General features: G+C 43.1%; 1 protein-coding gene across 1 annotated transcript in view; it reads left to right on the top strand.

Moving 5' to 3' along the window:
- The window catches only part of ADAM19 (ADAM metallopeptidase domain 19), a 145,517-nt gene that overhangs the window by 49,362 nt on the left and 80,768 nt on the right, over positions 1-15,387 (top strand). The window contains exon 4 of the mRNA XM_043980257.1: positions 11,772-11,850. Within this exon, the coding sequence (XP_043836192.1) occupies positions 11,772-11,850 (79 nt within the window). The remainder of the gene's footprint in view (positions 1-11,771; positions 11,851-15,387) is intronic.

Genomic DNA, 15,387 nt, shown 5'->3' with positions numbered 1-15,387 from the left:
GGCAGAGTCAGAGAAATAAAGCTATCAGCATCCTCAGTAGTGAGTAAGCATGAGGAACTAGTTAGAGAAAAAAACAGAGGGGAACCAGTAGACCATTGAGAGATGTAGCAGGCCACCCCCTCCCCCTCCCCATTTCCTTTCTTTATCTGGTCAAATACTCCTAGAAAAAAAAGGTGTCTGTGGTGTGTGGGGGTGGGGTGGGGGGAGGAGGGAGAAGAGTAATGGGAAAGGGTTGAGGTGGGGAGATTTTCCCGGACACACATTATTCAAGATCGTTTCTTGAATGTTCTAATTCAGTTGAGTGATGAAAGACTAGCTTCCTGTGGATTCCTGCTGAGCCAGCTAATGTCAGGGAGGAGAGTAGAGAAAAAGAGATGGGCTGAGAAGGGGAAGTGTTTCCTGACTGGTTCTGCATACTATTTTTTTCCTCGGAAGCACTGGTGTTGATAGCAGTCCTGCCAGACCTGGACCAGCCCTGTTGGGAGCTTCTGAATGATCATATCTTAGAACTGTAGGTTTCCGAGCTAGAAGGGATTTTAGCCATCATCCTCTTCTATTTTACAGATGAAGAAGCTGAACCCCTGAGGCAGGACATGAATGCCTTGCCTGAAGTCACATAGAAAAAACTCAAATTCCAACCCAGGTCCTCTGGCTGGCTGCAGGTGCGATGCTCTTTCCATTGTACCGCACAGTCTCCTTATTATTCCCATTTTACATCTGAGGAAACTGAGGCACAGAGAGAGGAAGCGATTTGCTTTGGACTACACAGATATTAAAGGGCACAGTCCAGATTTGAATTTAAGTCATGACCTTTGTCTTGAGCTGGAAGGAAACCTTAGCTTTAGGAATCTAATCCAGAGTCTCTTTCGTAGGAGAGGAGACTGAAGAAAGAGAATGGCACATCATTTTGTTGTTGTTGTTGTTGCGGTTGGGGGAGGAGACAGTTTTTTTGAACCTGTGATTTCATTGGTTTAAGGAAGTTTGAGGAAAGTCCTAATGCCCACCAACATCTCTTCTGTAACTCTGTTTTAGGAAGTTGCTTTAGGTGTTGAGAGGTTCAGTGACTAGCCCAGTCTCACAATTGTGATGTGTCATAAGAATGACTTGGACCTATGTCTTCCTGACTTCTAGGCTGGTCTGCCTAAGGTTCTAAATGTTATGAAAAGGGGAGAATAAAAGACAAGGACCCTGGAGGCAGAACTTGACTTACTTAATTGCTGTGCCCTGTAGTTTATTGTAACCACCAAAGAGGTATTTGGAGTACTCCCCTCTGTCTCAGTCCTCTCTTGGGGGTGAGGGTAAGGGTGCTGATAGAGGAGCACAGTAGGTAGACATTGGGGGGAGGGTGGTGGTGGAAGAGAACAGTAGCGAGACATTGTGCAACCATTTTAATTTAGAGATCCATGCTATTTTCCAGGAAGGAAGGGGCTCTGGTCTGCCTGAGATTCTAGGCAGCCTTTCAATAAACTCCCTTTAGTATCTGGGCTGCCACGGTATGGATGAGGATGGGTTCAACTGGAGACAGCTTGTCTCAGTAGCAATCCTCATTCCTGTGGTTGTCTGTGGCACTTCAGTGCTTTCCTTGTTAGTACTGCCGATTGCCAGGACTATTGGGTCATAGGATCATTTTACAGATGAGGAAACTGAGACTCAGGGTAAGTAACTTGACAAAGGTGCTACAGATAGATAATGGGTATTGCTTTGGCCTTTTGATTGTTTTATTTTATACTTTCTGGTTTGGACCCTTGGCAACTCAAGTCAACAGGCAGCCAACAATCATGCATTATGTGCTTAATAAACACTAGGGATACAAAGAAAGGCAAAAGACATTTTCTGTTCTCAAGAAGCATACATTCTAATGTATGCTCAATGGGGCAATACCATGTGAATAACTAGGTACTTGGATTTACCTAGTCATTTACACGTTATTGGCATGTACCTATGTATAGAGTTGTTCACTTGTTTTTCAGTCATGTCTGACTCTTTGTGACCCATTTGGGGTTGGCAAAGATACTGGAGTTGTTTACCATTTCCTTCTTCAAGATACAGAATAGATTAAGGTAGTCTGAAAGGGGAAGGCCAGAGCATCTGGGGAAGCATGAAAGGCCTCGAGTTCAATCTTTAAGGAATCCAGGGGAACAGAGGCAGAGGATTCTAGGAATGGAGGACAGCCAGCCTGAAAGCATGTAGATGGACACTGAAAGTAGGGAAGGGTAGACCAGCAAGCTGGATCATTGTGTACATGGAGTGATGAGAATGCTGGTGGGGTCAAGTTATAAAGAGCCTTAAAGACCAAACAGAGGCATTTGATCCTGGAAGTAATAGGGAGCTGCTGGAACTCATAGAAGAGGGAGGAGATGTGCCATACCTATGCTGTAGATAAAATCACCTTGACAGCTGAATGCAGGATGGGTTGGAGGGGGAAAAATGAGGCAGTGAGACTGGTTAGTAATAGGTTACTTCAGTAGTCCCAACAAGAGTCGAGGAGGGTCTGAATGAGGGTGGTAGCCTCATTCAGAGAGGAGATATATATGAGACATGTTGTGAAGGTAGAAACAAGATTTGGCAATGGATTGGATATGTGGGATGAGGGAGAGTGAGGAATTGAGTGAGACACCAAGTTTAGGAGCCCAGGCAACTGGGAGCAAATATTTATGGAGCATCAGCTTTGTAGCCAGCCAGCCCTGGAGCGGATGCCATTGGGATTATGGGGCTCTATCAGGCTCTGTAGGTGACTGTGTTGTTAGCATCAGTTCTGGGTTCCGATAAGAACAATATTTGAATACCTGGAAAGAGATTAGATTGTAGTAGGGGGAAAGATGGGAATTTGAAGAACTGGTGGTGGTGTTTGAAGGAGGAAGGGTGGCTCTCTCTGGATCATCTTAATTTCATCAAATGAATTATTTTTTTTTCAGGGCCCTTGGGCTCACTTATGTTTACATGGGGTATCATAGTTGACCAGAACTTTCCTCAGAGCTTTCTGCCTTTGTGAAGTGGATACTGCAAGTATCCCCATTTTATAGGTGATTACCCTGAGACCTAGAAAGATGACTTAACTCCAGCCTCATACTTAGTACATTTCAGAGTCTGAATTTGAACCCAGATCTCCTGATTCCAAATCTAAAATTCATTCCACTGCTACAAATTCTTGCAGAGTAGCTGTTATGAATGCTAGTGTATCTATATAACCAAGGATACACTCCCTGAGGGAAAATTCATAGCTATGCTGAAGGCCCTGAAGAAGGACCATTAATCTGTGAACTATTAATTAGTCTTCCTGACTTGTCTTGTCACTGGACTTTGATAACTGCAAGAGCCTCACTCTGGTTGACAATATTGTGTAACTCTGCCCCACTTACATCCAATTCACATACAAGTCAAGATATCGCCCTGTAATGTAATTTGTCCTCTTTGAAAATGAAGGACAAGGGGGCAGCTAAGTGGAGCAGTGGATAAAGCACTGGCCCTAGATTCAGGAGGACCTGAGTTCAAATATGGCTTCAGACACTTGACACTTAATAGCTGTGTGACCCTGGGCAAGTCACAATCCCCATTGCCCCACCAAAAAAAAAAAAAAAAGAAAGAAAATGAAGGACAAATGACAGCAGCAACAACCTATAATCAATCTATTAAACAGTCTGGGCTCAAAAGAGAATGGAGAAAAACACTACTGGTTGGGAACACTGTATAATTGCCCTGGGTCACCTCTCTTCTATGGTAATCTGCCAATGTAGCCTGTATATCTGGCTCAATGATCTCCTCAATGTGGATTTTCCACCCACTGGTATACATCACATATCTACACCTACTCAACATATGTAATTCTTGTCTGCAATTCTCAAATGTATATGCCTGAAGTGCTAGAGGCTTTCCTTTGAATCCTTTAATATTTCATGGGTATTTCCTTTTCCAGTTTTATTTTTCTTTAATATATCATCTCTTACATTGCTCCTGGGTCTCAGTGATGGATAGTGTGCACAGTCTAAGGACCAGCCTAGCTAGCACAGAGAGGCTCATCACCAGGAAGCTGGCCTGAAGGTGATGAATTCTCTGGCCATGGCAACCCATGAAACAAGAATAAAAGCAGAGAGTAAATGTTCTGAAAGGTACATTTGCCACGTGTTTGGTAGGTACCTTCATTTGCCGTGCCTAATTAGGACTTGTTGAGGAAACTTCATGCCAAAGAAAAAGTGTTGCATTTGGCAATAGGAGACATGAGTTCAAATCCCCCTTCCAGTACACATACCAGTTCTGGGACCATGGCCAAGTCATTTCTTTCCTCTGAGACTGTTTTCTGTAAAATGTAGATACTAATACCTGGACTACCTACCTCAGAGGGGCATTGTAACTGACGTACTTTGCAAAAACTTAAAGTAATATGTAAATGGGAATTAGTTATTAGTATTGGAACTCTTTAGAGAGAGCTACTGCATCTGTTGGACATTCCATTCAATTCAGCAAGTATTTATGTTTTTTCTACAGACCAGGAACTGTGCTAGGAGCTAGGGATAAAAAGACAAACATGAAAGTAGACCTGGTGCTCAAAAAGCTTACAGTCAGTTGGCAATGGGGAGGGAGGGAGGGATAGACAACACAGGATAATATAAGAAGATTCACGATATTTGCAAAGTCAAGTCAAAGTGATTTGGGGACTAGAGGATGGGGACATAGCAACTGGGAGAATCATGTAGTCTTTTGTAGGAGGTAGCACTTGACCTGAGCCTTGAATCATACTCAGTATTTAAAGAGGAAAGGGTGAGGAGGGAGAGTGTTCTGGCCATGGGGGTCAGTCCATGCAAAGGTACAGAACTAGGAGTTAGAATGGAGACCAGCAAGTCATCATTCTGGAGTCTTCATTGTCTCTCACCTCCCCACATCCAGTTGCCAAGGCCTGTCGATTTCACCTTTGCAACATCTCTAAATTACACCACTGTTTCTCCTCTGATATGGCCACCGCCCTGGTATAGACCCTCATCATCTAACTCCTGAACTATTGCAATAGCCTGCTGGTGGATCTGCCTGTCTCAAGTCTCTCCCCACTCCAATCCATCCTCCATGTAGTCACTAAAGTGATTTTCCTAAATGTCTTACCAAATCACTCTCCCTACTTCCTTGTCACCACCAGAATCAAATACAAAATGCTTTGCTTGGCATCCAAAGCTCTTTATAACCTGGCCCATCCTACCTTTCCAATCTTCTTATACCCTCCCCCACCCTTTACCCCATAGTCTTTGACCAAGTGTTACTAACCTCCTGTCTGTTTCAGGAACAAGATACCATATCTCAGCTCCAGACATTTTCTCTATCTGTCCCCCATTCCTGAAATGCTCTCCCTCTTACACTAGACTACTGACCTTCTAGGCTTCCATATTTTACAGGAAGCTTTCCCTAAAACCTCTTAATTCTAGTGCTTTCTCTCTGTTAATTATTTCCCACTTATCCTGTATATAGCTTGTTTTGTATATATTTGTTCATAAATCTCTCTCATTGGAGTGTAAGCAAGCACCTTGAAGGCAGGGACTGTCTTTTACCTCTTTTGTGTCTCCCCAATGCTTAGCACAGTTCTTGGCACATAGTAGTAGTAGTAGGCTTCCAGCAGTCGAGGATGACCATGGATCAGTGCCTTGAAGAGCCACAGGCCACAGTGTGGCTGTGTAGTCCAATACGGGAGCAGCAGCTCCTTCGGCAACGAGGACATCAGAAAAACTGCCGCTCTCTGTTGCCTGTCGGTTCCTGTGTCTCATTCATTTTTCTTCCCCTAGAGCTGGAGGCCCATCTCAGCTCCGTGCATGGTGCGCTCCTGATACCTAACTCCATTGGGCGCAGTCCTTGGCCATCTCCTCCCAGCTGCCGGTGTCTATTCCCAGAGCCCTCAAGTCTCGCTTGCATACATCTCTGGGGGTGTCCAGCAGGTCTTTGGCCTGAGGCTAACTTGCCATTAGAATAGGTCTTTAGGAATGCGCACATATTGCTATGCGGTGCACAGGACCGAGCCAGCACAGCCATCTTTGTTCAGTAGTGTGTAGATGCTCCGAATGTTGCGTGCGTTGGAGCACTTCTGTGTTGGTGAGTCCTATCTGACAAGATATGCCAAGGATTCACCAAAGGCAGCGCATATGGGAAGCTTTTAAGCTTCTTCTCTGTCTAGTATATGTAGTCCATATTTCGCTGCCATACAGTAAGGTACTCAGGACGCATGCTCTATAGACGGCAAATTTGGTTCATCTTGTCAGTTTACTGTTTGCCTAGACACACTTGGCAAGCTTAGACATGTTTGAAGTAGCTTTCCCAATCCTCTGATTGATCTCAGAATCAAGTGACAAATTGTCACTGACAAAAGAGCCAAGATACAAGAATTGGCTTATGACATCCAACTGGTAGCTACCGATGTATATCAATGGAGGCAACATAACACTTTGACACATGACTTTCGTCTTTTTAAGATTAACAGTTAGGCCAAAGTCCGTGCAGGCTTGGGAGAAGCAATCCATCAAGGTCTGCAATTCATGCTCTGAGTGATGGGCAAGTGCAGCATCATCAGCGAAAAGCCTCTCACTCTGGTTTTGAATCTCAGATGTGAAACATTGAACAGGCTTCCATCCCACCGGGAATGCTGATAGATGCCATCAGTTGATGAACCAAAAGCATGACAGCATAAAGAAGAAAATTCCAAACAGCATGGGAGCAAGCACGCATCCTTTTCTGAGTTGTACACCATCAGAAATTCTATCACAGATTCAGCTTTAAACATCATGGAGTCCTTTCCTGTACTACAGGAGTTGGACAATGTACCCACACTTGAGGAACTTGAGAATGCAGTTAGCTCCCTAAGATGTGGAAAAGCTCCTGGTGCAGACGGTATCGCAGCTGAATTGATCAAATGCTTTAAAAACATTCTCTTAAAACCCCTGCATGAATTGTTGTGCCTGTGTTGGAAAGAAGGTGAAGTGCCACAGGATATGCGTGATGCCTGTATAGTTACTCTTTATAAGAACAGTGGTGAAAGGAGTGACTCTAACAACTGCAGAGGAATTTCACTGCTCAGCGTCGTTGGGAAGATGTTTGCCAAGGTCATCTTGCTTAGACTGCGTAAACTTGCTGGCTGTGTTTACCCCGAATCGCAATGTGGCTTTTGAGCAGGGAGGTTAACTATTGATATGATTTTCTCAATTCGCCAACTGCTAGAAAAGTGCAGAGAACAAAGAAAACCCCTCTTCATTGCCTTCATAGACCTGACCAAAGAGTTTGATACGGTTAACAGAGAAGGTCTTTTTGAAATTCTCTCGAGAATTGGTTGCCCTCCTAAACTCCATAGCCTGATTTCTTCCTTTCATTGCAACATGCAGGGTGTCGTACAGTTCGAAGGCAACACCTCTGAAGCATTCAGCATAAACGGTGGCACATAGTAGGGACTTTAATAAATGTGTGAAGGGGAAGCGATGTGAGAAAATTCTGGAAGGAGAAGTTGGAGCTGGATTGTGAAGGGCTTTAAATGCCAAACAGAGTTTTTATTCTATTCTAAATAATAAGGAACTCTTGAAGCTTCTTGAGAGGGAGAGGTGATATGGTCAGATCTCTGATTTAGAAAAATCTGTCTGGTGTTTGATGTGACAGACAAACTAGAGAGAGATAAACCAGAGGCAAGCAGACCATGCAAGAGATGATAATAGCTTGAGCTAGAGTGCTGACTATGTGAGCAGAGAAAAGTAGGCAGGTAGTCAAGATGTTCTCTATGAATAAATGAGTGAAAGGCATTAATTAAGCACTTAGCATATGTCAAGAACTGTATATAATATTTGAAGATAGAATTGACAAGACTTGTTACCTTCCTGGATATGAATGAAGGGTGCAGACAGAAAGAAGAGGTGAGTCTGACTGTGAGGTTTCAAGCCTGAAGTGACTGGAAGGATAATGTTTTGTTTTGTTTTGTTTTGTTTTTTAGTGAGGCAATTGGGGTCAAGTGACTTGCCCAGGGTCACACAGCTAGTAAGTGTCAGGTGTCTGAGGCCAGATTTGAAGTCAGGTATTCCTGACTCCAGGGCTGGTGCTCTATCCTTTGTGCCACCTAGCTGCCCCTGGATGATAGGGTTTTCAAAGAAACATGGAAGGAAGAAGGAGGTGTGGGATTAGGGGAAAAGATAATGAGTTTGGTTTTGGACATGAGATGCTTGTGGGCCATCCAGGTGGGGATGTTCAGCAAGATGCTTAGTGATGGAGTTTAGGATGGAGATGATGACTAGATATGTAGATAGGGGAGTCACCTGCAAGGACTTGGGAGATGATTAGAGAGATTCTGACTTGGTAGGAACACTTTCCATTGAAAGAAGAGCTTTTGCACACAAATGGTTCTTGTGTTTTTCTTTATATTGAATCTCCTTGCTGGCTTTTATTTTCTGGTCAAAGTCTGGAAGCAGAGGGGGTGGGGTGAAATGTGACAAGAGAGACCGTTCTTATGCATCTTGTTCCATCTGGCCACAAAGAGGGTGGGTGAGAAGGGTGAGAGGGAGCCAGAAATCTTGGCTAGCAAATACTGTCTCTTCAGAAGTTCTGGTCACTGCTGTGGATTCTTGAGGTTCCTGGCTTTGGTCTGACATACAGCTTCTCATGGCATCCCCAGAGGAGGATCCCTGATCCTACTACTATTGCCTTGCAGTGTGAATGGGTTGGTGGGAATATATATTTGCTATATGGGTCATCTTTTGTGTGCTTTTGCATTAGTGGGGACATTTTAGATTTTATGGGGATGAAAGTGCTATCTTATCTATTTGTATTTCCTTTTCTTTCCTATGTTATGAAGTTATCTAGTGACTAACCAATTAATCTACAAGCAGTTTTAAGACCCTACTATGTGCTGGACACTTTACCAGGTACTAGGGATACAAAGTCCCTACCATCAAGGAACTTCTCAGGGGAGAAAACATATATACAAATCAGTGTATACAAACTAAATATAAGGTAAATTTTTGGTAACTGGAGGGATGAGGAAAGGCCTCATTTATGCATAGCACCCTCTCTGCACTCATTTTTTTTCACGTTCCACTGGACTTGCTGGCTAGGCTCCCTGGAAGGCAATGACTGCTCTTCTTAGTGTTTTAGGGGTAACCCTGAGGGGTTAGGGTTTCTGTTACTGTCATCCACAAGCCCTGATAATGTACCTTCCACAATATTGATCAACCAATTGACAACAGTTAGCTTTTACAAAAGGGATCTTTACCGAGAACATTTAGCAAGGGTAGAAGTCACAAAACACTTCCCATGCCAGAGGCTTACTCTCCACTCTCACATGTACAGTACCTAGAGAGAATGAGTGCAAAGGTAATATTCTCCATGTAGAGAACACTTGGGGCAAGGGGTACCTTTTTCCTTCATGGAGTCACCACTGAGTTTGCTTTGAGGTAAGTTTTCAACAATGGACCACCTTGCTCTCCTTGCTCAGCTAGGCAGGCTCTTTACAAGTGTCTTAGCTGATGAGTCAGTCCACAGCTGGGCAGGGCCAAATAGTTTGCTTGGTTGAGCGGTTGGTTTCTCACTAGATTTGGTTGCTGCTGCTGCCAATAACTATGATCTCTAGTTGGACCTATGATGTCTTAATGGATCACCTGTATACTATCTCAGAATGCCTAAGATCAAGAAAGCATAAACCCTAAAGAAACAGATACTATGTGTTCACAGACACATGGTAGCTGAGTGGGAGATAGGGTAGCCATTGTCCCCTCTCCAAGCCCAGCAGTTCACAACAGTTCTTGCTTCACTAGATGCCAGGAAGAAAAACCACAAAAATGAACTGAGAGATGGCCATAGTGATCCTTTTGTATACACATTCAGTTGCAGCTCCATGCTTGAATACTCAGATAGTCAAATATTAAATACAAATGGAATAAAGGGAGGGAGCATCTTTGGTGGACAAAACCCTTCTTATCTTTATGGATCAAGAGAGAGAGATTACCTAGAGAGGCTCATGAAGGTTAACCTAGACCTAGAAGACTAATTAAACAATCAGGACAGACATTTTAATTACCATTTAGTGTTGGAATGGGTAGAATAATGAGAATTAGCTGAAAAGGACCTTAGGAAAAATCTAATCCAACTTCCTACACTTTACTCATGTGGAAAAAGAGGCCTAGAGAGGCACATAGTAGGCACTTCAATGTTTATTGAATTGAATTAAATGACTCGTGACTACTGAAATAGGTGGGTGCCATATTGATTGGGGTGTGAGACGTGGAGTCAGGAAGACTTAAATTGAAACCCTGCATCAGACACCCACTACCTTTCTGAGCCTCAATTTCCTTACCCATAAAATGAGGATAATAATAACAACATCTACTTCAGAGTGTGGTTGTGAGGGTCCAGTGAGATAATATATGCAAATTATGATATGTAAATAACTTTGCCAACGTTAAAGCACAACAGAAATGTAAGCTATTTTTTTTTTTAATGTCCAAGGTCGTGCTGACAGTAATTAGCAGAGCTGAGATTCAAGCTCTGATCCTCTACCTTCCAATCCCCTGTATTTTCTCATCTATGAGATGAGAGGGTAGCTTTATTTTATGTGCATTTAAGCCCTTACCCTGGTTGATTGTTTCTAACTGTGTCATTCATTTCTTCCTACATCTGATCTACTTCCCAAGTGAAAGGAAATTTTGTTCCTTCTTCTTCAATGCTTTTGTCCCTCTGTCTTTTTTTCCTTGACTTTCATAGAAAGTACAAATGACTCTATTTTCTGCATGCCTCCTTATGGCTTTGGGGAGCCTCGGCCACATCACACACTGGCCATCCCTGGGAGTGCAGAGTTAATGGCCAAGGCTCCACTGTTTCCCTCCTCATTTCTCAGGCCCTTTGTGTCTGACAGGATCCTTGAAGGGAGCTGTGTTCTATTTGGGTCTAGTCTAAGGGCATTTTACATCCAGGAAAGGCCAGAAAGGGCAACCTGTGCTTTTCAAGCCCTTAAAGGGATGTTGCTACTCCTTTCCAAATCCTTTTGAAATGAAGTCTTAGAACTTACCATGATAGGAGATGAGCCCTATCATGTTCTCCTTTTTTAATTGTTGGCTTATTTCAACCACTGCTGAAAAGCTGGCACAAGAATTTAATTCCATTTAACAGATATTTCCTGTTTCCTATGTGGCAGATTTTATATTTGCTAATATTTTACATTGATTTCTCTTTCTTAGCTCGCTTTCCCTTGTATTACAGCTATTTGGCTAGTATAAAGGAGGGAAAAGGGAATAAACATTTATATGTGCCTACTATGTGACAGGTTCTATGCTAAACACTTTATAGGTGCTATTTTTTTATTATTATCATCCCCATTTTACAGATGAGGAAACTGAGGCAAGCAGTGGTGAACTGACTTGTCCAAGGTCTCACAGCTAGTAAGTGTCTGAAGCCAGATTTGAACTCAGGTCTTTCTGATTTGGGGCCCAGTGCTTTATCCACTGTGCCATCTATCTTCCTCTTTTCCTTTCTCTGACTATGTTGTAATTTCCTTTGGAGCATGGCCTGTGTTATCTATCTCTTTTTGTTCTTAAGAGCTAACATAGCACGTTGCTTATAAACAGCGTTTAATGGATGTTTGCTGATTAAATGAATGAATGACATGTGCCTAGTAACATAATACATTCCCCCGAAATTTTGAACACCTAGGGTATGCTCCAGAGAGGAATCTCTTTTGAGTATGCTTTGAAAGTATGTAAGGTCAATAAATGATGTTGCTGGGAAAATAGTATTCCTAGTCTAACAAAACCTGGTTCTGCTTTTGTCATCTGCAGGTACCTCTTTGCCCCCGGCTTCTCAGAAGCCCAGTACACACCGACTGGAAGCCGTCAAGTCACACCATTGAAAGCTGAGGTTAGTACTCTCTCTCACCCCCAAAGATCTAGCCAGCTGCCTCGTCTATTCATTCTACCTCCACAACAAGTCTCATGTCAAACACCTTCTCACTAATCGAACAGCCACCCCCTTGGTTCAGATTTTCACCACCCCTCACCTCTTGTCATGTTTTCCTATTTGCCTCAAGTCTCTCTCTTCTTCAATTCATTTTCCGCACAACTGCCAAAGCATCCTCTGACCACATCATTCCCTTACTCATTGTCTTCCTATCGTCTCTAGGCCCTTCATACCTTGGTCCTTCTTACCTTCCATTGCCTCGCCCTTTCCACACTCTGTGGTCCAGACAGACTGTCTGCCATCTTGTTCCTCACACATGATTTTCTGTTCCATTTTCTACTTCCATGCCTCTCTCTGCTCTAGCTATTCTCCATTCCTGGAATGAACTCCCTCCTCACTTCTGCCTCTTAGAATTCCTGGTTTCCCTCAAGACTCAGCTTAAGTTTCACCTTCCATGTGAAGACTTTCCTAATCTCCCTACCTGTTAGTGTCCTCCTTTCCTAAGTCACCTTTGATTTATTTTGTGTCTGATCTTTATGAACTTATGTGTATATATGTATACATACACATACATATACATATACACATACATACACACACATTGCCTCCTGTAATAGAATGTAAGCTCCTTGAAGGTAGGGACTATTTCATCTTTGTGTTTGTATCCCCTGAACCTAGCATAGTTTGTGGCATACAGTAGGTACTCGATAAATGCTTGTTGATGAATTGAATGTACCACAGCTAATGAGGGTCAGAGTGAGGATTTAAACACATGTTCTCTGAATCCAAGTCATAGATCATATCATAGGTTTAGAATGGGAAAGGACCTTAGGGGCTATCTAACCCAACACCCTCATTTTTTACAGACAGAGAACTATGACACACAGGTGAAGTAACATCTCCCAGGTCATACAGGTAGAGTCAGGTCCTCCATCTTCCAATGCAGTACTCTTCCCACTGTATGCTCCTGTCTCTTAATATGCCATATAGCTTCTCCAGTGACTCTAGCTAGAGCTAAATGGAGATCTGGGTAGAGTTGTCTATATGATGTGACTTAGGCATCACCAGGAGAAGGGGTCACCCCAGCTGCCTTTCTTTACCAGACTGCTCCAGCCTGAAATCCCCACCCTGCTTATTCCTTAGACTGCTGAAAATGTTATTAAGATAATCATGCTAAGAGGCAGCTAGGTGGTGCAGTAGATAAAGCACTGGCCCTGGATTCAGGAGTACCTGAGTTCAAATCTGGCCTCAGACACTTGACACTTACTAGCTGTGTGACCCTGGGCAAGTCACTTAGCCTCCACTGCCCCGCAAAAAAAAAAAAAAAAAAAAAGATAATCATGGTGTTTGGGGAGGGTAAGACATTAGGTCATATTAAGGATAAGAATGCTGTGGTCAGGAGACCCTTAGTAAATGTTGAGTGAATGAATGGAGTAATTATTGACCATTATCAATTCCTTAGTTTGGAATACTTTCTCAAATGAGTTCTAGTACAGCAGTTCTTCATACTTTGGACACAGGACTGGTAAGTTGGATAGAAGAAAAAAGAGGTCCAGGGCTGGGTCAGTGCAGGCCTCCTGGTTCCCAGGAAGGACAGGCCTCAAAAGAGAGTATAGAAAGGGGAGTGGTGGGACAATGAAGATAAACCTCTAACTTTCCTTTAGTTTTGCTAAGAGCTAGTACTAATGAAGAAGGTCTTTTAAGAGGGCATTTTCCAGAATAATACACTCTAGTATCCGGCTTCCCAGGGGGCTGTCCAACCGTGACTAGAGTTCTAGGAATCTGCTCCTTCCTCTTGCCCTTCTACTAGAAACTTTCACTTTGGGGTGATCTCTATTCTCAGCCTTTTAGGGAGGTCATGGGCTGGGCCAGATGGCTTCCATTCATTTGCAAAGACTTCACGAAATTGCCTTCCTCTCCACTGCCAGCCTAGGGCTTTGGCCACTGCTGCTCCACATAGATCAGAAAGGGTCACAGTCTTAGAGACACAGATGGGTTAAAGTCAGTGAGCTCATCCTTCCTGGTAGAGTTGGCTCCCTCAGGGATGAGGAGTGGAGATGGAATTCTGTGACTTCATAGACCCTAATGATCTGCTTGTTCTCTGTGCCCTTGGCATCTGCATTAGTGGAAGATGTCATGCAATTCCTTCGTAGATAGAGACATCCCTCTTTTGCCCTTCCTCAATTCCCCAGTATCCTTCTTTTGAGTCTTTGTCCAAGACTGCTATTGAATAACAAACAGTTGAGTGATGGCATTGGATTCATGAGAAAGTAGGAAACCCACTAAGATATAGCATTTCCTGAATTGGTGATCTAGAAGGTGCAACGTTGACCATCTCTTCCCCCAAACCTGATTGTTTAAGGTTCCTCATAGATTATTTGCCCCTGTACCTGTCACAGTGAGTTCTCAAATTAATTTCCTTTTTTTTTTTTGAGAACCAAAGGGTAAAATGAATCTGGAATAAACTCTTGTTCTTACCTTTGACTCCAACCTCCTTTTGTCCTTTGAATTGAATTAAGGTGGGGAGAAGATGTGTGCATGCATGAGAAAGAGAGAGAGAGAGAGAGAGAGAGAGAGAGAGAGAGAGAGCGCCAGAGGGACCATGTTCACAAGTAATGAGGATAGAGATTAAATCAAGGGGAAAACCATTGTGGTGGGTATTTCCCAAACACCACACTCAGATACACAAGGTGAATGCTCTAGTATCTAAGTTACCTGGCTGAAGATTTCATGAAGTTTAGAGACAGACTTCTAGTCATGGCCAACTTTAGTCATGGCTTGGCTGAAGGTGATGTTCTTTTGGATCCAATGACCAAGTCAGGCCCATTGTCTCTACATGTTTACCTGGGAAGGAATATTTGGTTTTTTCTTGAGGGTCAGAGGTAGAGCTGGTAGCAGAAAAAGGATGGACTATTCTTTTCTCATAGTCTAGTTTCATTAGCACAGAGAGTCTGAGGGACTGAGATTCAGTAGATCAGTACAGTGAAAAAAGAAACTTATCAGGAAAATAAGGTGGAAGAAAGCTCAGGTTATGTGCAAATGATGAGCAGGGAATTGTCCCAAGAGATTTCCACACTGCTGGGGATACTGAAAGTAGCTATCATGGAGCTGGTTAATCATCTTGGCATATTCTCCCAGGGCTGTTTTAGGTAGGATGTTTAAGGAAAGTGAGAAAAGGGATGGCATTCATTGCATAAATGGACATGATATTCTGTGATATTCAGAGAGTTTGTGTAAGAAGATAGAGCAAAGGAGGAGTTAGGTGAAATTTGCAGACAGAGTTGGGCTTCTAGTTATGTTCCTTGAGAGGGGAGAGGCCTGAGCTTAGCACAGTGCCTGGCACATAGTAGGCATTTAAAATGTTTATTGCTTGAATATTGGTTGATAGAAGCAAGAAAGCCCCTGAAAGCTCTGCCCATATTCAGGAAACTCTTCAGGGAATCTACCTAATTTTACAATTCTCCTTCCTTCCTTCCTTCCTTCCTTCCTTCCTTCCTT

This window comes from Dromiciops gliroides, chromosome 2 (assembly GCF_019393635.1).
Source record: "Dromiciops gliroides isolate mDroGli1 chromosome 2, mDroGli1.pri, whole genome shotgun sequence".
NCBI classification, from domain to species: Eukaryota; Metazoa; Chordata; class Mammalia; order Microbiotheria; family Microbiotheriidae; genus Dromiciops; species Dromiciops gliroides.
This window is presented reverse-complemented; position numbering and strand designations above follow the sequence as displayed.